Raw genomic sequence first — 25,691 nt, forward strand, 5'->3', positions numbered from 1 at the left:
GGGCAGCACCCCAGAAAGACTCTTCAGCCTCATATAGGGGCAATAGGGGTTGGGTAGCTATTAGTTGACCTCAAGGAAATGCATTTGTGATGTGTGAAGTCTAGGGAGTGTGGGTTTATGTGGTGTGGGTCTGGGTGGGGATAAGAAAAAACTGGTAAACTGAGACCAGAGTTCCTTTGCTCTCCCACTAACACTCAGTGTGTGTGCAGACTTTCTGAGGAGCAGTTTGAGTTGTTTCTGATGCCTGCAGAGAAGGAGAACAGTAAGAGAAGTAGGAAGAAGAAGAGAGGGAGGAGGGAGGAGGAAGTGAAGAAAGAAGGAGCACCTGATTTCCAAGGCCCCATAAATCAGGTGCTCCCTCTTTAGTGTCCTATTCTAACAGTGTGAGATGGGCTTTCTATCATTTTTTCTGTTCCACTCACAAGGACCTTTCTCTCCCTTTACCCCAAATACACATCAAGGCTGCCTCATCCTGGGAGCCTTCCCAGATGAAGCCCTGATAATCCCATCCTGCTGGGTTTGGGGCTCCAAAAGCTGTTCCTATTCTGTCTTGTCCTGTTTTCTACTCTGGTTAGGTACCTAACCGTCACCCCACATCTCAATCCTGCCTACTTTTTTAAAAAATTATTTTATTTGTTCGTTTAGGCCGTGTTGGGTCTTTGTTACTCTGTGAGGGCTTTCTCTAGTTGTGGCGAGTGGGGGATACTTTTGTTGTGGTGTGGGGGTTTCTCACTGCGGTGGCTTCTCTTGTTGCAGAGCATGGGCTGTAGGTGCGCAAGCTTCAGTAGTTGTGGCACATGGGCTCAGTAGTTGTGGCTCATGGGCTTTAGGGCACAGGCTCAGTAGTTGTAGCACATGGGCTTAGTTGCTCCACAGCATGTGGGAATCTTCCCAGACAAGGGATTGAACCCATGTCCCCTGCATTGACAGGTGGATTCTTAACCACTGTGCCACCAGGGAAGTCCCAACCCTGCCTACTTTTGTCCTATGTATGATCTGAAGGCTTTGAGGACTGCTCCTTTAATCAGAATATCCCTTATAATTGCTTATCTCTTTCATTTACTCAACTAATTTCCCGAGTCCCTACTGGGTGCCAGGAATCAGGAACACCGAGGTAGGCAGGACACTGTGCCTAAGATCAGGGAGTTTCATCCGCATCTTTTTAATTAGCTGTGCTCATCATCAGCAATTCTGAGACGGAAACATCCAGAAGTAAGGGGCTATATTTAGATGAAAGTGTCCCCACTCTAAGCACAGACAACATGTGCCAATATACATTTTCATGAAAGATGAAGAAAAACTGTTCATTCTGTGGAAAACTTTTTCCTGAGGTTCCTTGATGACGACGTAAACACTTCCCTTTTTGCATTTGAAATAGCAGGGTTTCTGAGTGTTTTACTCTCCATGATATTTTCAGCCTGTTCTGTAAGATGAGGTCCACCCACAGAATCCCCTACACTATTTATGAAACTGTATTAGGTGAGAATGTAAACACAGAAATTGGGACCTGATCCACAAAACAAAAAGTGGGTGGGATTTTGTTTTCCTCCTGTTTTTTGTCCTCCCCAAACACAAAGTCTATTCTAATGGCACGTAGTTTCATTTGACAAATATTAATGTGCATCTTCTTTATGTCAGGGAGAGTATCAGGCTCTAGGAATGCAGAAGTGATCAAGATATGGTCCCTGTCATCATGGAACTGTTTAACAGAGGAGATAGCTCAAGAATTTAGGTCACCTTGACCATGAACAGTTTTAAAGGCTGTGAGAGGCATCTATGAAGTTCAGAGGACTGAGGACTTGGATGTGGCTGGAGGATCAGGCAAGTCTCCCTGGGGGTGATGGCATTGAGCTGGATGATGAAAGTCATGGGTGATGGGTTGGGAGATGGACAAGAAGGGTCCTCCTCAGACTTGGATGATATTGAACTTGATCCTCCTCCTCCAATCCTGGATAGAACTGTCATATCCCCATTCAGCCCCGCAGGGATGTAATCTAGACTTGGTCAGTGTACCCACCTCCACTCAGGCCAATGTGAAGGCCCCAGCCTTTTGGTCACTCACTCACATGGGGATCCCTTTGACCCACATCCAGTTGCGTGTAGCTGAGGAATCCAGCCCTGGGAATTGTGAAACATCCGGATAAATAATCTGCTCCATGGCTGCCCTCTGGTAACGTGTAGCCTGGAGGCTTTAATTGGAGTAGGTATAAAAGTCTCTTCCTTCCCAGCCCCAGAGGCCTCCAGACTCCTCCCAGGATAAGCTGTCCACACATCTTCCTCTAGGGTGAAGCTACATCTGGGTGGGTGTACATGTGGATGTCCCTTACTCAGAGGCTGCTAAGGCAGCCCCATTTCCTCCTCTTGTTTCTTTCCAGGGAGTAGATACACCAGCTAGAAGAGGTTTGGGGCAGGGAGAAGGGAAGGGATATGGACCCCTTTGAAAGACCTCAAATGATCTAAGATGGGAAAAAGCCACAGAAGCTAGAGGGCCAGCGAAGCAGAGAAGGTATATGCAGGCTTAGGAACTTCAGACAAAATAAGACTGAGTGAAGAAAGGGTAAAGACTCGGACCTCCTTTACACTTGACCGTGGTGGACGTTGGCCTGGGAAAGTGGACTACCAGCTCAACTAGGTTGCAGTTTTTGTTTTTCTTGTTTAAGAAAAAGAGTAAGTTACTACGGTTGTTGGCGAGTGGGTCCCCTGGGAGTTCCCACCACAATTTACTCCCCTTTCAAATCCATGTTTCCCCTCCTGGGGTGGATTTTAGCAGGTTGTAAATGCTAGGCTCTGTGTGACAGCTCCAGCCGATGGAGAAGAGAAACGGACACCAAGGGCCCTGGTTTCTTGATCTAACAGAATGTTCTTTCTCCTTACAGTTTCCACGGGCTAGCCGGGCAATGTCACAGCAGAAGCAGCAGTCTCAGGAGACTCCAAGTGTTCTCAGATGCCCCCCTTGCCGAGGCCCACCTCCTTCCCTGGTCTCCTGCTCTGCTCCTTGCCCTCCCTGTGCAGGAGGCTGTGATTCTGGTTCCCAAAGGCCCCGGGATCAGAGCCTGGCCAGCTCTTGGAGGGCTCGGAGGGCTCCCCGGAAGCCCCGCTGTCTCAGCGGTGGCACAACCTACCACATCAAAGAGGAGGAGTGTTGAGGAGTGTTAAGGTGACTGAGGAAGAGGAGCGTACACGAGGACAGCTGCTCTTGCCCCACCCCGGTCTCCTGCACTCGTTCCCCTGGAAGTTCAGTCCTCTCCCTCTCATTTGGTCTGCGGAAACACCTCCTGATGCCCCTGCACTTAGGAGACTAGAACTCTGCTTAGCTGCACTTGGGTGTCTGTCTTCCACCCACCCCTTCAGCTCAGCACCAACACAGCTGCTTTGAAGCTGTGGCTGCTGTGGATACCTGAGGTTTCTGCTCCGATGGGCTGAGACTTCTGAAGGTGGGGGCTGCCTCTCCTTTCCTCCTAAGAGAGCTGAGGATGTTTTAAAGAGAAAAGTGGTTTGAGACTTACATCTGAGTTCTCAGCATCCTCACAGCCATCAACCTGTGTCATCCCCTGATCCTAGCACTGACGGCTTCAATATAATAAACATATGTTGAAAATCTACTGTGTTCCAGGCTCTGTGTTCACAGATGTAAGTAGGAGATTTGTCTCTGCTTCAGAAAAGCTTACAATCTAGTGCGAGAAGCAATGTACACTCTAGACTGAAATATGTAGACAAATAAATATAATTTTAAGCTGATTGACATATTTATTTATTTTTCTTCCTTTCTGTCTAAAAGAACTTAAAGGGGGTAAAAAAAGTAAGAAAGATCAAGGACAGCAGGGCGAGACTCATCCTGATGGTGTAGGTCAAAGGTGGCTTCCTGGGCCTTGGAAGGAGAAATTCAAAACAGAGAGAGCACCCCACTTTTGGGAGAAAAGAATAGGCTCCCTGGGGTAGGAAGCATTTAAACAGGGCCTTTAAAGATAAGCAGACTTTGGTGCTGCGGATGGAATGAGGAGGAAGAATCTTCCAGGTGGAAGATACAGCACAAACAAATGCAAGGTAAATGGGGCACTTGCCAATGACATGAACTTCAGCTGGGCTGGAATGGCAGGTGTGGGATAATAATGTGGGACAGTTCCTAACTCCACTTCCTTATGAAAACTCACACCAGATGAACCTGCTGAAACTTAAGGTATAAAACTCCAGCTACCAAAAGAGTGTACCCAAGCTCTGGGTCTATCAGTCTGGGATTGGGGGGGACCTGAGGTAAAGTATAGAGGCCTGGAGAGGCTTGAGGTTCAACTATGTTGCATATCAATATAAGTTTCATGTGAAAACTTTAGCTGATTCTTATTTTCTGGGGGACACTGAAAATATTTTCTAACCAAGTGCCCAACACAGTGGACTATATTTATTTGCCCAGGTTCAGAGCAGAATATCAGCCTATCATTTCCAACACACAGGATGCTTATTTCCAGACCTTAGCCATCCACCTGATTGCTAGAACCTGATTTTGCCTCTGTTGTGAAATATCTATACCTAGGCGTATAGATATAGTATCATTATATATAATTATAATGTTAAACATATAATTATTTTCTCATTAAACAAATGATACATACTTGTCTGTATGCAAGATATGTTAATGTAGACAAGCATAAGCAAGATGATTAAGACCAACCAAAAATCTATTCACAGAAAATTAATCACTACTATTAATTTCATGGATCTATTTCCTGCGGGGAGCCGCCCTGAGAAAGGGGTCCTGCTCCCAGGACATGGCCCTGGGAGCTGCCTTAATTCAAGGATTTATGTAAAACAAACATAGCTCTCTGTCCCGCCACCCCTGACCTTGAGTATGTGCTTAAACAAAGAGCATGTGATTCCTTGGGCTGCAGTATGTGTTCCCACAGACTCCTTATCTTATGAGAACATCCTGAGACCAAGTATGGTACAAGCTACTACGCAAGTTCCTGGTGCCCTTGAAGAGATAGAACAAGTTATAACAAAGAAGGAGTCATTTCGTTTGATGTCCCCCTTTGTTCTGAGAGTGTATAAAAAGCCACCGCATAATAAAGAAGTTTGTCAGTTGCCCTAGAGGCTTCTGATCCTCTCGACCCCATCTTTTGTCTGTCTGTCTTTATTTCCTAGCCGCGTCGTGTTTGCCTAAGGACCTGATCGATTTTGCCGGCAGGCTCCGGCAATTTCCAAACTTTATAAAAATCACAAAATAGGATTATTTCAGAATATTTTATAATGTGCTTTTTTTACCTAACACTATAATTGTCAATGCTTTTCCATGCTCATAAACATTGATCAACACTATTATACTCTATTGGATGAATACACCATAAATTTGTGTTAACTAGTTCTCTGATATCTGGCACTAATGTTATTTCCACTTTTTTGCTGTTTAAATAACAGTAAAAAAAAAAAAAAAAGAAAGAAAGAAAAAGAAAAAATGAGCACCCTCTTGGTGATTATTCTTTTTCTTTTTTCTATAAATTTATTTATTTTATTGGCTGTGTTGGGTCTTCATTGCTGCACACGGGCTTTCTCTAGTTGCGGTGAACGGGGGCTACTCTTCGTTGTGGTGCGTGGGCTTCTCATTGCAGTGGCCTCTCATTGCAGAGCACAGGCTCTAGGCGCGTGGGCTTCAGTAGTTGCAGCACATGAGCTCAATAGTTGTGGCACACGGGCTTAGTTGCTCCATGGCATGTGGGATCTTCCTGGGACAGGGATTGAACCCATGTCCCCTGCATTGGCAGGCGGATTCTTGCCCACTGCACCACCTAGGAAGTCCCAGTGATTATTCTTAATAATTTTTCTAAGATAAATTTTTAGAATTGGAATTCTATTTTTTTATTGAAATATAGTTGATTTACAGTGTTTCAGGTCTACAGCAAAGTGATTCAGTTATATACATATATATATATTCTTTTTCATATTTTTTTCATTATGGCTTATTACAAGATATTGAGTATAGTTCCCTGTGCTATACAGTAGGACCTTGTTGTTTATTTTGCATATAGTAGTTTGTATCTGCTAATCCCAAACTCCTAATTTACCCCGTCCCCACCCCCTTTCCCCTTTGGTAACCGTAAGCTTGTTTTCTATGTCTGTGAGTCTGTTTCTATTTTGTAAATAAGTTCATTTGTGCCATATCTTAGATTCCACATATAAGTGATGTCATATGTTATTTGTCTTTCTCTTTCTGACTTAATGTAGTATGTTAATCTCCAGCTCCATCCATGTTGCTGCAAAAGGCATTATTTCATTCTTTTTTATGGCTGAGCAATATTTCATCTCATATATATATCTCACATCTTCTTTATCCACTCATTTGTCAATGGACATTTAGGTTGTTTCCATGTTTTAGCTATTGTAAATCGTACTGCTACAAACATTGGGGTACATGTATCTTTTCGAATTAGAGTTTTCTCCGGATATATGCCCAGGAATGAAATTGCTAGAATTCTAGAATTGCCAAAGATTATGAAGTTTTTTTTGTTTACTTTTCAGACCCTCCAAGAAAATTGAATTTTGGTAGCAATTACAATGCCTCCATTTAAGAAAGTCAATTTTGGGAAAGGGATGTCTTTTTTTCAGGAGCAAGACTGAGTACTATGTGAAAAGAAAAAATTACCCTAGCTACAGGAAAAGAATCCATCTTGTGAAAAGAAATACTTCCTGAGAAACTTGACAAGTATCTACCTATTTTACTGTCATGAAATTTATACTTTTAAGAAAAGATTAGAGTCTTTCTTCTTTTGAAGAAAAAAGGGTGCTTTATATTGTATAAAGCAGTGTCTTAGGAATTTTGATATACCATTGCTTAAACTTACATATTTAGTTGATAGATTTTAAAATATTTTTGATTTTAGATGCTCAGTTGCATTTATGTGAGAGATTTCTAGAAATGAAATCTCATTTTTCCCTAAGATAAAAGCAAAATATCAAAGTTGATTGTGCGAAGCTTAATGTGAAAGAATATGGCTTTTTGTCTACTTTTTATTTCTGCTCTGTATTGAAAACAGACATTCACCAAACCAAAAAATAGTTTTTAATTTTTTTTTAAGTTTTGACAGAAACAAATTCTCTTTGACAAGAGTACTGCTTAATATTTTGGCCTATTCAGATTTCCTTAGTCAGTACTTCAAGTCCCTGTACTAATTGTTCAGCTTATACAGTATTGCATTGGCACACTGCTTAGTCCATATCAAACCAACTTCAAAATTACATTGAAAATAAACTAGTAATTTGATCATTGTTTTTCCTCATAGAGATCTGCACATGGCATCTTCACATTTTCTAAATATGTCTATACATCAGAAATGTCGATATTATAAATGCCATTTTTTGTGTAACTTTAGTATAGCTTCATTTTAATATTGTACATACATTATACCTTTGTTTTATAGTAACAGATAATGAAAAATGAAGACTTCACATTTTGTGCAAAATGTCCTATATACAAAATCTTGGGCCAGCAAAAATAGGTAAGTGGTACCATCATTTTTCTTTAGAATGTATCTAACTTTACACTTTTAATGAATGTTAAATATTCATATGTTTAAAATATTTTTTAATTAGAAAAATTTTATGTTGACAGAGCATTTGACATTTAATATGCCCTTTTATCTAATTTTTAAAAAATGTTAAATGCAGAATTGTATGGACTAAATAAATAACGCATAAATTAAAAAAAAAAAAGAATCAAGGAAATCAAGTTGCTAGGTGTTTTAAAGAGCTCCCCAAGGACTTTGAAAGGTTCCTGAGTGAAAATGTCAGCAGCGCTCTGTTCCCTCTTAACCAGTCTAGATTCCAGCCTTATAGCAAGGGAGCTCTCGCAGGGGAACTGAGGTTGAGCGCAGTGATCTAACACCAGGCCAGCCCCTGCCTGAGTGCCAGCTCTCCCTGGGTCTCCAGTCAGGACCGACATGCCCCTCATCTACCTGGCTCTGTGGTCAGCCTCCAGCGAGACTGGCCTAGCCCGCTCCCTAGGTCTAACGCACTTTCCACAGCTCTTCGTTTACAACGTCTGCGGACCATATTTTATTATATTACTAAATCTTATACACTTCATGATTAGCACAAATAGTAATAAAAAGTCATTGTTTTTATTGATCTCTGTAAAGCTGTCACGAGTAAAATATTAAAACAAAATCATCCTGAGGTGAAAGAAAGTATGTGGTGCTAGTTTCCTCTCTTATTTAGTGGAAGTCAAGAAATACTGCCTAAACTTGGCAGGTGAAGAAATAGAATTTTACTTATAGTATTTATAGTTATAGAAGTAGCCAACAGTAGTATGAAAAATAAAACCACATCTATATAAGGAGGAGGGAGGGAAGGGAAAATGAACTTGAGCTTCATTCACTGTGTTTCAATGGGGGAAGGAAATAGACTCGTCTGAAAGAAGGCAAAGAAACAAAGGTACAAGCAGGTTATTTAGAGTGAGACATTTTTTCATATGACAACCTATTGAATTACTTGACTTTTAACTTTCATTTAAATAGATTACTTTCTCTAAAAATCAATCAAACCACATCCCTCTTTTACATCCCTGTATGAGTCCTGGGCCAAACCCTCCTCAACAGAGCGAGTGTTAAGTTCAGAGCCCTGTCAGATGCAACCCATTTCAAATCTCTGATAACTCTGTGATCTTACTCAAGTTTCTATGCTTTTCTATGCCTCAGTTTCCTCATTTAGAAATAAGGTAAAATAAAGGTATCTGCTTCATGAGACTGTGGAGGAGATTATATATGATATGGTAAGTAACATGTTTTGACACAAATGTTGGTTGTAACTTACATTTGGCGTGTACTGTATTTTTTACTTAGCATAGTTTTAGATTTATAGGAAAGTTGCAAAGATAGTACAGAGTACTTACCATGTTCCCTGTATCAGCTTCCCTTGTTGTTGAGATTTTACATTAGTATGGTACATTTATTACAATTAAAGAATCAATATTGATACATTATCATTAACTAAAGTCCATACCCATACTTTATCAGATTTACTTAGGTTTTTTCCTAGTGGTCTTTTCCTATTCTGGGGTTCCCATCCAGGACACCACGCTACATTCAGTTGTCTTCTCTCCTTAGGCTCCTCTTGACTGCGACAGGTTCTTAAACTCTCCTTATTTTGGATGGCCTTGACCGTTTTGAGGAGTACAAGTCTGGCATTTTGTAGAATGTCTCTCAACTGGGACTTGTGTGGTGTTTTTCTCATGATTAGAATGAGATTATGGATTTGGGGAAGGAAGATCCCAGGGGTAAAATGCCATTCTCGTCATACCGTATCATCATATCAAGAGTACATATTATCAATATGATGTCACTGTTGATGCTGACCTTGTGCTTGTCAGATTTCTCCACTGTAAGGTTACTCTTTTTCTTTTTCCTTGCATTTCTGTACTCCTGTCTGGAAGGCAGTCATTATGTGTAGCCCATTCCAAGGGCTAGGACGTTATGCTCCACCTCCTTGATGGGGTAGCAGCTACACAAATGATTTGGAATTTTTCTGTAGGAAGATTTGTCTGTTTCTCTCTGTTTCTCTCTGTCTGTCTCTCTGTCTGTCTCTTTTTATTTAAATTTATTCAATCATTTATTTATATCAGCATGGACTCATAGATATTGGGTATCTATTTATGTGATACTTTGGGTACTAATTCCATGCCAATATACTTATTTTGCTGTGCATATTATTCCAGCTTTTGGAGCTCTTTCATGAGCTCCAATTTTCCTTTAGCATAACCCCATTGGATTCTATTTTAAGCATTTCCTTGTTGTATGGCATTATAAGATGTTTCAGGTTCATTTTGGATATTGTCTGGCCCAGACCTAGATTCAGCTATTTGTCGTTTGTTTTATTGGGAAATTATATTATAAACCAAGATTTGGGTGTTGGTTGTGTTTACTGCTACCGAGGCGTCATTGCTTCTTGGCCTTCTCAGTGAATGGAGCTTTGAAATATACATGTGTATACTAACCAGTGTATAGACATGGGTCTGCAATTCTTTCAATAGTTATCTGTCTGTATCTATAAGGGTGAGTCAAAAATTATCCGCACTCTGGCTGCAGAATTTATTTTAGTTAACTTTTAGAAAAGACAAATACATCATTGTTCAACATAATCTCCTTGCTTTTCAATACACTTTGTCCATCTGTCAACAAGCTTTTATATTCCCTCATTAAAAAATGTTTTAGGCTAAGCTGTGAGCCACGAATGCACCACTGTCTTCACTTCTTCATCAGAAGTGAATCTTCATCCTTGTAGGGCTGCTTTCAGGGGACCAAACAGGTGAAAGTCTGATGAAGCAAGATCAGGACTATAGGGAGGATGCTTTAACACCTCAAAACGAAGTTTTTGCAGAGTGTTGACAGTGTGGGTAGAAGTGTGCAGACATGCATTGTCATGCAAGACCACAAAGCCCTTGGATAGCAGTCCTCTGCATTTAATCTGAAGTTTAGGCTCCAGCCCTTCAATAAGAATCCCACTGTAATGAGCACTATTGATTGTTAAACCTTTTTCCTTATAATGTTCCAATACTGGCCCTTGAGAATCCCAGAAAACAGAATCGTTGCACGTGTACACTCAGTGTTGTCATCAGCCATGGATGTGGATTGGTGTCCAGCTCCTTCTTGATGGCTAATACTTGTGCGACCTTCCTTGAACTTCTCTGTTCATTCATACACACTTCTTCATGACAAAACACTTTCTCCATACTGCTCACAAAGTCTTCGATAAAAAATGGCACCAGGTATACCCTCAGACCCCAAAAAAAGAATCACTGCCCGCTGCTCTTCTTTCGTGCAAATCACAAGTGGGGCATCCATTTTTGCTCTCACTGCAGTTACAAATGAACTGATGTAACACATTCACACCTGCACAGCAGTGACTAGGGAGACAGTAGCCTTGGAAGGAAAGTTTGGATGAGACAGTGCAGCCAACAGAAGTTTTAGTATAACCAGAGTGCGGATAATTTTTGACACACCCTCATATATTCAGCTGAAAATGAGTTCACATTGATGTCTTCAACTCTAATTCAGTATCCCATGGTTTATCCTAACCTCTTTCTTTATCTATTATATTTCACTCTAACAGTAAGAAATCTAGCTTCCACCACCTGCCACACATTCACTTATTTGTTCATTCCCAGTATGCAGGAATGGTGTACTCTGTTTTGAAAACAAAATTATGCAAGCCCAGGAGTAAGTGCATGCTGTGCAAGCAACTTTTTTCCTTGCCTCTGGAGGCTATATAGGCTATTGATTAAAGAGGAAAGAATGGTAAGCCAGGGTCCTTGAAGCTGGGTAAGGATGGGTCAGGATAGAGGCCAGGCATCCTGAAGACCAAGGGACTAAACTGAAATGGACTGTCACTCCATGTGGACTTCCACTCCCCAGAAATCATCTGCCAAACATAGACTCTGTTCAGCTTCCTCCTCCCACTGTTCCACCTTAGCAGACTCACCTCCCATGAGCAAGCTCATCACATGGCTTGGGCATAAAGCGTGAGATCACAGACACCTTGTGTGGGACTGTGGGCATGAGAAAACCTCATTCCATACCCAGGCATGGGTTCGGACCAGTTTGCGTTCTCCCTATGAACCAGGGCAGGAAAGGGCATAGCATCTCTGCCATAAAACTACAAGTAGGACATTAGAAAGCAGTAGGGGACTGCCGGGATCAACTCGGCGACTCGAGGTGAGTGACGGGTGCTGCAAGCTTGAAGAAGACACAGACACAGACTGAAGAGAAAGATGGGACCGGGGGACTCAAGACCTCTAGGATCAAGAGCCTTGCTGATTGATCCCACGTTGCTTTTATTGAGTTCTCGGCATAGCCTAAGGGTCTAACACTCCCAGGTTAATCCCATAAACAATCAAAGGCCTCACATGACTGGGGGCAATGATCTTTGTTTGCCTCCTGGGTCCTGATTTGAGCTGGGCGTGGAGAGCAAAGCAGCCCTGGGGGCAGGAGACCTCTCTCAAAAGGATTAAGGGTCTGTGCCCCACCCGTGTTGGCCCCTCTGCGACTGTGCCTGTCTTAGGTTGTTCCTCCCTTGAGGAACCTTACCCGTCTCTGGCTAACCAGTCATCCTCCAGGGCCAAACACGGTGATATAAGGAAAGCTCTATGCACCACCCCTGTTGGCCCCTCTGCGGCTGTGCCTGTCTTAGGTTGTTCCTCCTCTGAGGAATCTTACCCGTCTTTGGCTAACCAGCCATCCCTCAGGACCAAACAGGGTGATATTAGTCTCCACGCCCCGCACCCTCAGCTCCTCCACTGCTCAAGCAGGACATTCTGAATCCCATCGCTCGGCCCACATACTTCAACATTTTCAATGTTTCAAAAAGGTTCCAGAATGTCTTCCCCCAGGGGACAGCCTGTGGGTCGATAAAAGAACAGAAGCATTAATTTTGTGACCTAAGTAGTTACTATACCTCAGACTAATGATTAGTTCTGAACTTCCTGATAGATAAAATCTAAAGAGACAAATTATCTGATATATATAGTCTTCAAGAGAAGGCTTGCCCTTCCTAGCAATGGATTCCAGAAGACATTGTTTGCAATGATTGGTGATACACTTAAAAACATTACTAGAACAAAATTACAGATGGATGGCAACCACTATTGTTTTACCTCCCATTGAGAAAAGCAAATCACATGAAAACAAAATGCTGCTTATTAGCATGGCAGAGTCAACCGAGAACATAAGGAAGCCTGAAAACAGAGGTCTCACAGGTCTAGTCATAGCTTGGTTGACAAAGGAGGTAATTCACCCGTCTGTGAAATATGGATAATAAAATACCTCCATTCTTCATTCTGGTATGAAATGTCGCTCCAATAAGATAAAGTGGTCTAAATAAATCCTTCTTACTGCTGTGTTAACCACCTGCTCAGGCACCATCTAACACCTAACAAGTACAAACCCCAACTCCCAGACTGCTCTCTCTCTCTCTACAGCAGCTCTGCCAGTCCTCCCAAGTCCCTGGATCCTCACTGATCCCAATCCTCCTTCCTTGAGTTTCAATATGCCCTCCCAACATGGACCTTTAGATGTCACCATTCTTCTCCTTCTGATTGAGGTCCTGGAAGTTCTACACTTATCTCTGAGTGGTTCTCTCTATCCTGCTTTGATTACAAGTGGAGTAGAGGGATTTACATACTCTGAACCCCATGCAAACTCAGTCCCTGCCTGGATCGGATGCTAAGTCTACTCATTTCTCTAGTGCCTAGTTAATGTTTGCTCTCAGAACCTAGAGGCAAATGATTTTTGGGGAACTTTCCTCATTATAGCTTTATATAATAGCCCTGATATATGAGAGCCATTCTTCAAATGTATGACTCCAATCAACCCTGAATCCTCTCCTGATCCATCCCAATGTCCGTTGTCACAGCTTGTAGCCTCAACCCATGCGTGACTCATGGGGATATTTGAAGGAGGTGGTGGTGGTCCTGTTGGGGGTGAAGGGTGAGAAGAGTGTTGTGAAACCAGCTTTTCCCAGTCACTGATATATTCTCAGGATATTCATTGGTATTTATAAATCTTTAGAGCAATAAAAATATAGATCCTCCTCACTGAGGGACACTGAGCAGCCAAATAACAATATAATAATAACAAAAAAAAAACACAAAAAGCAGCAGCAACAGTATTTATAGAGCACCTACTATGTGCAACCCCACTTCTAATCACTGTTTGCATACTATTTATTTAATCCTCATGACAGCTCTATGAAGTAGACATAATTTTTATCATCATTTTACGGATGAGTAATCAAAGTACAGAGGAGACAAGGGACAAGCCCAACATTGTACAAATAATAAGTGACAGAACCTGGGTTTCAACCTGGGTGGTCTGAGTGCAGATACTAGACACTTCACTCTTATGCCGTGCTCTCAAGAGGACAGTGCTCCCTGCCCAACCCAAGCATGAACACTAGGTGAAATCAATTGACCTTAAGTTTCATCCTAATTCTACACTGTTTTAAGTATGTGAAATGACTTACCTGATCCAACTCTCACTTGTGAAATGAAAACATATAACCAAGCCAAACAACATATTTTATTTGCAATTAATTCACGCATTTGATAAATAAATAAGTACCAACTAGATGTCAAGAACTGCTTTTTGAGGTATCATCATTATTTCTTTATTATCTGACCTCATGCATGTATTAGAGAAAATTTTCTAGCAAAAATAATAAAAAAAGAAATGGGCTATTTTGTGAGGTAATGAGTTCTCCAAATAAAAGCACTTCATTTCAGGCCAGAAAGCTCAGCATTAGGCGTACGGGAGAGGAAATGCAAGCATCTGACGAGACATTTGCTGAGACGCCTCCAAGGCTGAATGAGTTTGTGAGTTGCCTGTGCTCCTTATATCTTTTAATTGCCTGTGAAGGTCTCTAGAGGGGCTTGGAGGAAGGGCGTAGGAGGTTGAGGAAACAGTATTGCCAGAATATTCCATGGCTGACTTTCATCCCATGGTACTTCCATACATACATACTACACTCTATGACTATATTTCCCAAACCAGCCTAATCAGCTAGAGAATATTTAAACAATGCAAATACTTAGAACACACTCCTCAGAGATTATAACTCAGTAGGTATTAGCGGGGAACCAGAAATCTGCATTTTAACAGTGCTTCCCAGATGGTTCAGATGCACAGCCAGGTGTAGAGTCTCTGATTTATAATAGCACCAAGGGCAAGACTGAAAGAACCCTTTCCTTGCCTCGTGCAATTCCTTGCTGGGTTAAACCTATTATTCTGGAACCTAGAACTGTGTGATCTTCCCTTGCTTATAAATTTTCCAATATTCAGTTTTTCCATAGGCAGTAACACCTAACTCACAGGGTTGTTCAGAGGAGGAAGTAAAACCTGCCAAATGTAGGACAAATGTGGGGGAGGGAACGGAAGGGACTCCCCTTGTGGGACTACTGTCTGAATGGCTTAGAACTGCAGGTTCACAGACTGACCAAGTGGAAAGCCCTGATGCCACAGATGAGGGTGCAGGCCCCAAACTCTGAGCAACTTGCCCAAGACTTCTTTGTTTTTTCTTTAAGAACTTTTATTGAGATATGATTGACATACAATAAACTGCATATATTTAAAGTGTACAATTTGATATTTTTTTCTTATTAGTGATGTGTATATGGCAATCCCAATCTCCCAATTCATTCCTCCCCCACCCTCCCTGCTTTCCCCACTTGGTGTCCATATGTTTGTTCTCTACATCTGTGTCTCTATTCTGCCTTGCAAACCAGTTGATTTGTACCATTTTTCTCTATTCCGCATATATGTGTTAATATATGATATTTGTTTTTCTCTTTCTGATTCACTTCACTCTGTATGACAGTCTCTAGGTCCATCCATGTCTCTACGCATGGCCCAATTTCATTCCTTTTTACAGCTGAGTAATATTCCATTGTATATATGTACCACATCTTCTTTATCCATTCATCTGTTGATGGACATTTAGGTTGCTTCCATGTCCTGGCTATTGTAAATAGTGCTGCAGTGAACATTGGCGTGCATGTGTCTTTTTGAATTATGGTGTTCTCTGGGTATATGCTCAGTAGTGGGATTGCTGAGCCATATGGTAACTCTATTTTTAGTTTTTCGAGGAACCTCCATACTGTTCTCCATAGTGGCTGAATCAATTTACATTCCCACAAACAGTGTAAGGAGTTCCCTTCTCTCCACACCCTCTCCAGCATTTACTCTTTGTAGATTTTCTGATGATGACCATTCTAACTGGTGTAAGCCCGAGACTTCTTAATGCCTGCCCTTATCCTCTTACATTTTACAGAACTGGCCTTCCTAGGTAAAGTTAACACTCCTTATCCAACTGGAAGCTGGCTTTTCAATGAGGGGTGGCATCACCATACCTGTGTTTTTCTTAAAATGTGTTAATTGCAAGCTGAAGGATACAATCTACTGGGTTATCTCTTTTTGGCACAGTGGACAGAATGATGGCAAAATCTTTAGCATGGGGTTGTGATGAGCCAGAGGTATTATGAGTATGGCAGTCTCTAAGAATGGGAGGATGGCAGAGCCAAGGATCTCTTCTGCTCACCTTGGCAAGCATCAGAAGAGAGGAATGAAGTTATACAGGAGCAGGGAAGCTCTGTCACTACAGGCAGGTGTCTCATTTCTTGGAAGATTTAGAGATATTTTCTTGGGATCATTGCCTGGAGGAAAGGGGTAGGCAAGGTGATCTCTGCATCCTTTCTGATCTTAGGACTGAAAGGCATCATTTGACATTTGTATTTACAAGCCCCCACAGAAGGTCTTAGTTATTGCCCAACTCGCTGAGGTCAACTGAGGGGCCAGGGTGGAGCCCAGGATTCAGAGAGGGATGCTTACATTTGCTACCACCACAACCAGCAGAGATGATTGATCAGAAAGTCACTGGGGTCCTGATCTGATCTAGCAGCCCCTAAGCACAGAGATCTCATCATTACCTTAGAGATCAAGATAAAAACAACAACAAAACTCATTTTACAAGTGAAGACACTGAGGCCTGGAAGAGGCAAGTGACCCAAAGCTGGTCAGTGTCCACAGCAGAGATGACCTGCTACTTCATTCTAAGGGAGTTTTCTTCACTTGGAAACTTTAGGGAAAAGATTGGCCATAATGCTGGTACCAGATGACATTGGTGTGTGTCCCCCAGTCCCACAGGAACAGGACTCAGCAGCTGGGGAATACCTGAGACTGCAATGAAGAATGACAGTGTTTACACGGTACCCACAGCTTACAGAACCCCACTCAATGCTGGTGTTGGTTTCCTCGTTCAAACCACCATCCTATACCTGGTGAACGTCTCTAGTCCACACTATACAAACTGGGGAGGAGGACTGGCTTTTGAGGCCATGTCACAGAAGTGATGGGAATATGTTATGCTGAGTAGATCTTGTCCCTTTCTTCTATTCACTAGTTCAGATGGGCTCAGACCCCCTGGGCCAGGTCATTGAACATGGGTCGTGACTGTTCCTTCCACCCCAAGAAAAGCACAAGCATCATCGGTCCTTCAACAGTCCGGGTGTGAATCCCGTTGCCCTTGAGAGGACCGTGAATCCTCTCCCAGAGCTGTTTGCCAGAGTCAGACCCATAGGTCTGCCTGCCCACTGGGATTCTGTCCCATAGGAGGACTATTCAAAGATCTGACCACTCAGTCAGAAAGAAGATCCTTGTTTTCCTTTATTTCATCACTTAGGAATTAACTTGATAGGAATCTCATGTGTGCCAATGTTGGCCTGGTTGGCACCTCACCCTTCTATTAAGGGCACTCCCGAGACAGCAGGAATCCCGAGTATGCTTGAATCCTCAGGCAGTCAGGATGGCGAGGAAGTGCTTGGGCAGATGAGGGTAGAATCCAGGAATGCACGAAGTCTAGATAGGCCTCGGCCAAGGGATGACCCTCCAATCACCTTCCAACCAGTCCCTGTGTTTACAAGCTCATTAACAAAGAGCTCCCCTGAGTCCAGCTCTGATCCTCACCCCAGACTTGTAGCCTGGTTGTCACCTCAGACTTTAGCTTAAGTAAACAAATCAAGGCATCTAAAGGCATCTAACCCAAGTAAGCTTTCTAAAATGTAAATCTCATCATGTTCCTCCTTTGCTTAAATGGTCAAGGATGCCCCCATTGTCTTTGGCAAAATTTTTTAGGCAGCGTGATCTAGTTTTCAGATGAAATTGATTGTTTGCCTCTAATACATAAAGCAGGTAAAGGTGCAATGACTGATTGCAGCAATGTGTCCAGCAGGAAGGTCCAGAGGTTTTAGGAACCCCCGTATCAGTAGGATGGTGAGGGAAGTGAAGGAAACTGAAATGTATTTTCAACGTACTACCTGTCAAATGTTATTTGTATTATCACAGGAAATAGCTCTATGAGGTTCTTATTGTTAACCCCATTTTACACATTAAAAAAAAAGAGAGATGAGGCTCAAAAACATTAAATAACATACCCATGTTTCAAAGGCCAGTGCCCTGACTCCGAGACCCATCTTATTCCAACTTCTATGCATGCAAAGCCCTGAAACTGACATGTAGACAGTGGTAGAGGCCGGGAGGGAGAGCTGGAAATGCTCCAAGACAGAGCAGCTCATACTGTCTACAGATATGGCTCTCAAAAGAGGTGATGTTTCAACATCCTGGGCAACTGGGTCCAAGGGTTGCAATCTGAAATCTATAGGCTAAAGTACATAACCCAGCAAGTGAAGCTCTTAGTGCTCTGGGCCCTCCCTTCCTTTCTGGCCAGTTAGTGTCCCAATTCTTGCTCTTATCCAATAGTATCGCTGCTCTGTGTCCAGGAAAGATCAAGCCCTTTCACATATCTGGGCCTATGCATTTATTCTTCTTCCCTCTACCTAGAATGCCAGTTTCCTTCTCACCCCCTAACTCCCATTCTGTTTTTGAACCTCAGTCTTGTTTTATCTGTAGCATGGGATTAACAGCAAGAAAGTCAAAAGAGATAATATGTTGGAATCATGAAAATAACATGTTTGATGGATGAAAAGTTGAGATTAAATCTTAATTCCCTTCCTTTCCCTCATATCATCCCACTTGTATCATTACTTAAGCACAAAGAAGTATCTTAATCTTCTTTGAATTCACAAAACCCCACATCTAACAGGTACTCAGTGAACAAACTAATGTCATTAATATGGTCAATTCAAAGTTACTGCAAGAAAGGAGTTTCAGTTGGGATACATGATTTTTCATTATTGAACCAGTAATTCATTGAGGATATTGGATCAATAAAATAGAACAATGTTTTCCAACCTTTGAAAATTATTTGTAATATTTTAGTGGGGGCCATACAAAGAAGGAGCATAATTTTACCCACCCTACAGATCTGGGCTTCAATAACTCACACTCTTGGCTAGGAGAGGCACAATTAAGCAAGAGTCATATATATATATATATATATATATATATATATACACAATACTCTCCTTTGTCACAGCCACACAAGTTAAGTAATTTCCTCTAATAAGTGAGATGAACTAAATAGACTATATGGAGTTGTTTCCTCATCGTGTGGCTTACCTTCCAATGTTTCATATCCTCACATACACACCAGCCATCATCTCTCCTCTCTTCATCAAGTTCACCACCACTCCAACCTTAGATAAAGTAAGTTCAGGGAAAACAGCAAACCAGGAATGGTAGCACTTGGATGTTAGTCCTTGAAGGTCTGATGCTCATAAATGCAAGTACACACTTGAAGATGTACTGAGGACCATCTGGTCCAGTCTCCTCTGAAACCCCGAGTAGCAGAGCTAGGACCAGAACCATGACTTCTATTGCCAAGTTCTTGTGGCTCGTTCGCATTGATGACTCCATCCTGGGAGTAGTCTCCCACCCGTTTGCCTGCCGCTGACCTGGCCTCCCAAGGTACTCTCTCTCCAGGAGTGAAAGGAGGAAGACCTTTGCCTCAACCACAATAACTCATTAAGGGGCTTCCCTGGTGGCGCAGTGGTTAAGAATCTGCCTGCAGGGGACACAGGTTCAATCCCTGGTCCAGGAAGATCCCACATGCTGCAACTACTGAAGCCCACTCACCTAAAGCCCATGCTCCACAACAAGAGAAACCACCACAATGAAGAGTAGCCCCTGCTTGCTGCAACTAGAGAAAGCTTGAGTGCAGCAACGGAGACCCAATGCAGCCAATAAATAAATAAATTAACAAAACATATCCCAGCCTGATAGAAGAAAATAATTTTAAAAAACTGATTACTTTTTAATAATTATTAATTAAATAATATTAATTAATAAAAATTAATTAATTTATCAATTCACTGAGCAAATCCTTTTCGAGCACTTACAAGATGTCAGGCACTGTGTAGGTGCTGAGGATAAAGAGTGAACCAGCAAACACTGAGATTTCACTTTCTCCAGGATGACAGATACTGAAAAATATATATAAGCATGGTGTTAGGAGGCAGAAGGATTCAGAGCAAAGGAGTAGGGACAGGCGTTAGAAAAGAAAAGGAGCTGATCCTTCTCGAACATAGGAAGTCACAAAGGATGGTTGCAGGCATGAATAGACGTGGTAGTGGGAAGTGGAGTCCTTTACACTTGATGGGCACTGTTTGCCCCATGAAGTAGAGGCCATATCATCTATCTAGAGGCAGCAGCAAACGTTTTGAAGGTTCAAGAGAGGAGAAAAGGCACGACGTGTGTGCACAGTGAATACAGAGATGTACACAGGATGGCCAAGCAGTATATCGGGCTCAGCCAGGTGGGTGATTGTGATCTTAGGATGATGCCAACTTGCCAAAGTCTCTGTTTTTGTTTTTGTCCTTGTTTTTATAGAAGATAGGCACAGTAGAAAGGATTCAGCCAGGGTTGGGGTTTTGTCAGTCAAGTGTGTTGACAAGCCGAAGGGACAACAAAGTTCATTATATTGGCCAAACAGTGGTTGAAACGGAGAAGAAAAGCAAACAAGGAAACGTTGCTGGTGGGCAAGAGAGCTAGTAGATTCCAGTGGATATAATGAAGCAAGTTGGAAACAAGGAACTGTGATCAAAGACAGGTGGCTGGACTCATGGTCTGAGAGAGTTAGGAGACCTGGCTTCTAGTTCAGACTCTGCAGGACTCGGAGCATCTCCTTCATCCTCTCTGGCTTTCAGTTTCATCACCCATGTGTGGAGGGTAAGTAGTGGCCTGAAATCCTTTCCAGCTGGCCCTTTCCATGAGGCTACATTGTTGGTCAATGTTTTAGGCACTTTGGGGTCTGAATCAGATACACTGAGCCTTTGGTTGTGGCCCAAGGGTGCTCGGATTATTGGTCCCAAGCCTGTTGATGGAGCTTTTAGAAACTCCTCCATACGTTTGGGGTGACCCCACATTTGTGGCTCTAGATTTTCATCTCAAGCATGAGTTGGATTCCTCCAGAAACCCTAAATTCAATCCCTAGCCTGTGCCACTATAAACTCCCTTGTCAATCATGATCTTCTTATCTTCATGGAAATCCTTCCAGGGTTTATGGAGGAGAGGGAGCCTCTGGAAATATACTCATGAGCATCCAGTAGTGACCCAGTGTGACAAAGTGACAGAGTGATGGAGCCACTGGAATGTGGGAAATTGCCATCCTAACCACCTGGTTGGGAACAGCTTTCACATGATTGTGGTTCATTCCCTTGAGTTAGGTGCAGCATCTGTATAAAAGGCCTCAGATCACACTATCTCCTCACTGCATTTGACTATCATCACTTGCGCAAGGTTAGAAGAACAAGGTGAGTGTCCTCATTGATCTGATGGCAATTTGGGAATGGCCGGGACTGCCACACATCAGCTGAATGGGATAAGGGACTCCAGGTTGGAGAGAATGGGAACCACTTGGTAACTGCAGTAAGATCAGGCTCATGGAAATCATTGGGGTGGCTCAGAAGTAGCAATTCTAGGGGGGGATAAGTGGTAACCAGATATTGGACCAGGGGTGGGGGAGGCTAGTTTGTAGGACAAGAGACAGCCACACAGGGCTGAAGGTGGAGCCCATGATGTAAGAAAGAAAAAAAGAGAGATGATGAAAACAGGTGGTGTGACCATGGGCTCAGGCTAAACCTGTGGTTTCTAGAATGCATAAACAAGAGAACGATATTTAAAATTTTAAGATCTAGGCAACTACTTAGTGTCTGTGTTGCTGCCTTTGAAGTCAGGGGTCTTAGGAGAACCAGGACAGTTAGGAGAAGGTGTTTCCAAAGTCTAATTTACCCACTGCTGATTTCTCCTATACCAGAAAAGTAGGGCTACTTTGCTGTAAAGATATGGGCCCTAGAGCCACAAAATCAATTACAGAACATCAGACTGTAGGAAAAATACTGACACAAAGGGGGTTTATATTCACTGAACTTTTGAAATACCTGCATTGCTTTATAGAGCAACGGAACATTCTCCAACATGTCCTGCCAGCAAAACCAGCAGAAGGGCCAGCTCCCTGCCAACTGCCTCTCCAAACATCCACCCAAGCGCTTCCAGCAGGCCCCTCAGGCCCCGGCTCTCTGCCCCGCTTCAGCTCCCTCTCGCTGTGAGCCCAGCTGCAGTATTTCCGGCTTTGGAAGCCACTGCTCTCTGGTATCCCGCCGCTTCGCAAGCCTCTACCTGTGCCAGCCTCAGCCTTCCAACTGCTGTGAGGTGGAACTCTCTGGATGTTCCAGTTGCTGCCATGGTTTTGGGGGCTACAGCTGACCTGCAACCTTTGAGGAGCCAAAGAGCCACAGCCAAGGACCAGTCTGAATTTGATGTCACTTCTCAGTCTAATTCATCCCTCTCCTGAATTAAGCTGCCTAGATGTGTAGGTGATGGATTTCTCTTTTTCCTGAAAATCTCACACCTCCTGGCCTTAGCTCTGATCCTAGGTGAAGAAGACCCCAATGATGGAAAAACTCTGCTTCCCAAAGCCTTGTCAGTGTGCAAAAATAAAGCTTATCTTTCCTGGTACCCACAACCTCTTGGTGTTTGTTGATTGGCCCCATCCTCAGCTCTGAGAAGCTCCAAGGAACCTGGATTCCTTAAACAGATTCCCGCAAAGAGCCAGCAGGTGGGAAACCCCCTCTAAGGTAGACCCTGGGTCTGAGCAGTTTGAGAGTGAAGAAAAGATCCAGAGGGGACTAAGAGGGGGATGTTCCCAAAGTATCAGTGACACTGTTCTGCAGCTGTTGCCACATTTGCCACCACTGCTGAAGTTTCTTCCCACTTGTAAAGGACATGCTACTTTCCAGCCCCAGAATTTAGCCTTCAGATCCTTCTAACTTGGGGGGATCACATGCTTAAGAAGCAAATGCCACAGGGGTACTTGTAGTTTTCAGATCTCAGTTCAAAAAGCCATGAAAAACACTCCTTGAGCAAATCCGCCTGACTGAGTCCCTCACGCCTCTCTTCACACAGGCGCCAGAATCAGGTAAAAATGTACACCATGGTCCAGTGAGCACAATACCCCCAAGAGACATTTGGGCCTTGGTGTTGCTATCCACCCTATGTGGTTGCTTCTCCTCTTCTATTTAAAGGGACAAGTGGTATCAGTTCAGTGGCGAGTTCTTAAAGTACTTTTCTCCAACCCCACAGTAGGCCACAGGCAACAGCAATGCTTCTGCCCATCCTTTGGGACTATGGTTCTTTTTTTTTTTTTAATTTTTATTTTACGTTGGAGCACAGTTGATTAACAATGTTGTGTTCGTTTCAGGTGTACAGCAAAGTGATTCAGTTATACATATACATGCATCTATTCCTTTTCAAATTCTTTTCCCATTTAGATTATTACAGAATATTGAGCAGGGTTCCCTGTGCTATATGGTAGGTCCTTGTTGGTTATCTATTTTATTTTATTTTTTTATTATTTATTTATTGGCTGTGTTGGGTCTTTGTTGCTGCACACGGGCTTCCTCTAGTTGTGGCAAGCCGGGGCTACTCTACATTGTTGTGCGTGGTCTTCTCTTGTTGAGGAGCACGGGCTCCAGGCGCATGGGCTTCAGTAGTTTCGGCACACGTGCTCAATAGTTGTGGCACACAGGCTTAGTTGCTCTGTGGCATGTGGGATCTTCCTGGACCAGGGATTGAACCCCTGCCCCTGCATTGGCACGCAGATTCTCAACTACTGCACCACCAAGGAAGTCCCCAAAATAAATTGTTAAAAGTCATAGTTGGCCAGGAGCATCCAGGGCACTGAGATCTCTGGGGGTTACAATGAAGGTAGACCTGACCACCTTCCCTTACATCCCAACACTCTGTCCAAGGAAAAGGACTTCTAGTTTATTGGTCTTCAACCCCTGACAGAAGGAACAGTAAGGAGTTCAGAGAGGTATTTCAGGGATTTTTGAGATACTTCTGAGAGAAAGGCTGTGTTTGTGCGTGTTTAAAATGCTGTGATAATATTCAGCATGCTTACCAAAAGTGTTAAATAACAGGTGACAAATGATAACACCTTGGAGATCATCAGGGCTGTTAATCAGGGCTGTTAACCTCACTAGCAGATGCCAGATTAGAAGTTTTGTGACATCACAGTGTGTATTTTTTTTTTCTTTCACAGTGTGTATTTTTAAGGTCTTAGTCATATCTATTGATTTAAGGGGAAATATTATTTTGCCACGTTAGCTTTATTCTTTAAAGAATCTTCTATCTCAGACTCACTCCTTACTACTGGAGAAAGAGTGAGTGATCTGACAGGTGAAACAGCGAGAGTCTTATCTTCGTTTGTCTGCTTTTTTATTATGCTCATTCTTGATAGGTGGGGAATGTCTCTCTGTGGACAAGGTTCTGTCACAATGCAACAATGTAAGCCCCACGATTTAGACTTTGGAGTAAATACCATGGCTTCTATTTTGGCCATGGTTCAAGTTACATTCTCAAGTGCTCTGGTTTACCAACCTTCTGTCTTACACCAATATCTCTTTTTCGATTCTTCAGTTTTGAGAGGAAAGGGATTAATTAACCCTCTCAAAGATCCCAATTTTTTAAAACTTGTATTGAGGTATAATTGATTTACAATGTTGTGTTAGTTCCAGGTGTAGAGCAAGGTGAATCTGTTACACAAATATATATATATCCACTCTTTTTTAGGTTCTTTTCTCATATAGGCCATTACAGAGTATTGAATAGAGTTCCCTGTGCTATAGTAGATCCTTATTAGTAGTGTGTATGTGTCAATCCCAATCTTCCAGTTTATCCCTCCCCCCCGCCCCCTTACCCCTTGGTAACTGTAAATGTATTTTCTACATCTGTAATTCTATTTCGATTTGGTAGATAAGTTTATTTGTAGCCTTTTTTTAAGATTCCACATATAGGCGATATCATATGATATTTGTCTTTCTCAGTCTGCCTTACTTCACTCAGTATGAAAAAGTCCCAATATTAAGGAGAGTGTAGCTCTGTATTGGATCCACCCCCATTCTTTATATACTGTATTTAGTTACGGACAATTTTACTCACACAAAGTATAATTATGGCTCATTGCATTCAATGTGATACCAAGTAAGTCCAGGCACATTAGTGTCTCATGGTAAGTTATCTAACAGCTGGTAAACAAGTCGTATGCCGTGTATAATAATGTCATGCTAGAGCTAATTTTAGCACTTAGTATGTTTCTTATCTGGCTCTATATTCATAAATGCTTAATTTACCTAAAGGTAAAATAATGCATCTTCATACTAGAAATTGATCACTGATCAAACAGAGAAAATTTAAAAAAAAAACAATTATTGCCTTACCAAACAATGTTCGGGCTTAAAATGAGAAAAAATTATGCAGTTCTGACACTACAAGGTGATTTTCAGCTAGCAATAACAATATTGATCATGATATACAAAATGAATATCATGCGCCCCAAACCTGACTCTAATTTATCCCAAAACAATACTTTATAATTACGACTTTTATTACGAGACTGCATCTTTTATTGTGATTAAGAATAGGTTAAATCCCTGGCATGTTTTATGCAATGAAATTTCATAATATAGTTGATGCTGGCTACTTCCTGACAATTGAAAATATTATTTTGCTATAAAGTGTAACATACATTGAAATAGCTACATGTTAATTTTAAAAGTACAGTTAAATTTAGATCTGGCCATGAAAACGCATTTATAGTATATCTAAAGTGGGTTTCCACCTTGTATATGGGAGAAAAACATGCACCACTTGAGAAGATCTTGTTTAAAATCACATGCAATTGACACTGTAAGAAAGATGTTAGCTGAC

At 42.2% G+C, this 25,691-nt stretch overlaps 2 protein-coding genes across 2 annotated transcripts; both read left to right on the top strand.

Annotated features, from left to right (window-relative positions):
* Positions 1–2,855: 2,855 nt before the first annotated feature.
* LCE6A (late cornified envelope 6A) lies at positions 2,856–3,710 on the top strand. Its single transcript, XM_057748168.1, has one exon. The coding sequence runs from the start codon at positions 2,898–2,900 to the stop codon at positions 3,144–3,146; it is 249 nt and encodes an 82-aa protein (XP_057604151.1). The 5' UTR covers positions 2,856–2,897; the 3' UTR covers positions 3,147–3,710.
* Positions 3,711–21,212: 17,502 nt separating this feature from the next.
* On the top strand, positions 21,213–22,430 carry LCE7A (late cornified envelope 7A). The gene is made up of 2 exons (XM_057712136.1): positions 21,213–21,235; positions 21,881–22,430. Exon 2 carries the CDS (start codon positions 21,900–21,902, stop codon positions 22,185–22,187), a length of 288 nt encoding a protein of 95 aa, XP_057568119.1. The 5' UTR covers positions 21,213–21,235; positions 21,881–21,899; the 3' UTR covers positions 22,188–22,430.
* Positions 22,431–25,691: the final 3,261 nt, after the last annotated feature.

The sequence above is a fragment of the Hippopotamus amphibius genome, chromosome 1 (genome assembly GCF_030028045.1).
Source record: "Hippopotamus amphibius kiboko isolate mHipAmp2 chromosome 1, mHipAmp2.hap2, whole genome shotgun sequence".
Taxonomy (NCBI): Eukaryota; Metazoa; Chordata; class Mammalia; order Artiodactyla; family Hippopotamidae; genus Hippopotamus; species Hippopotamus amphibius.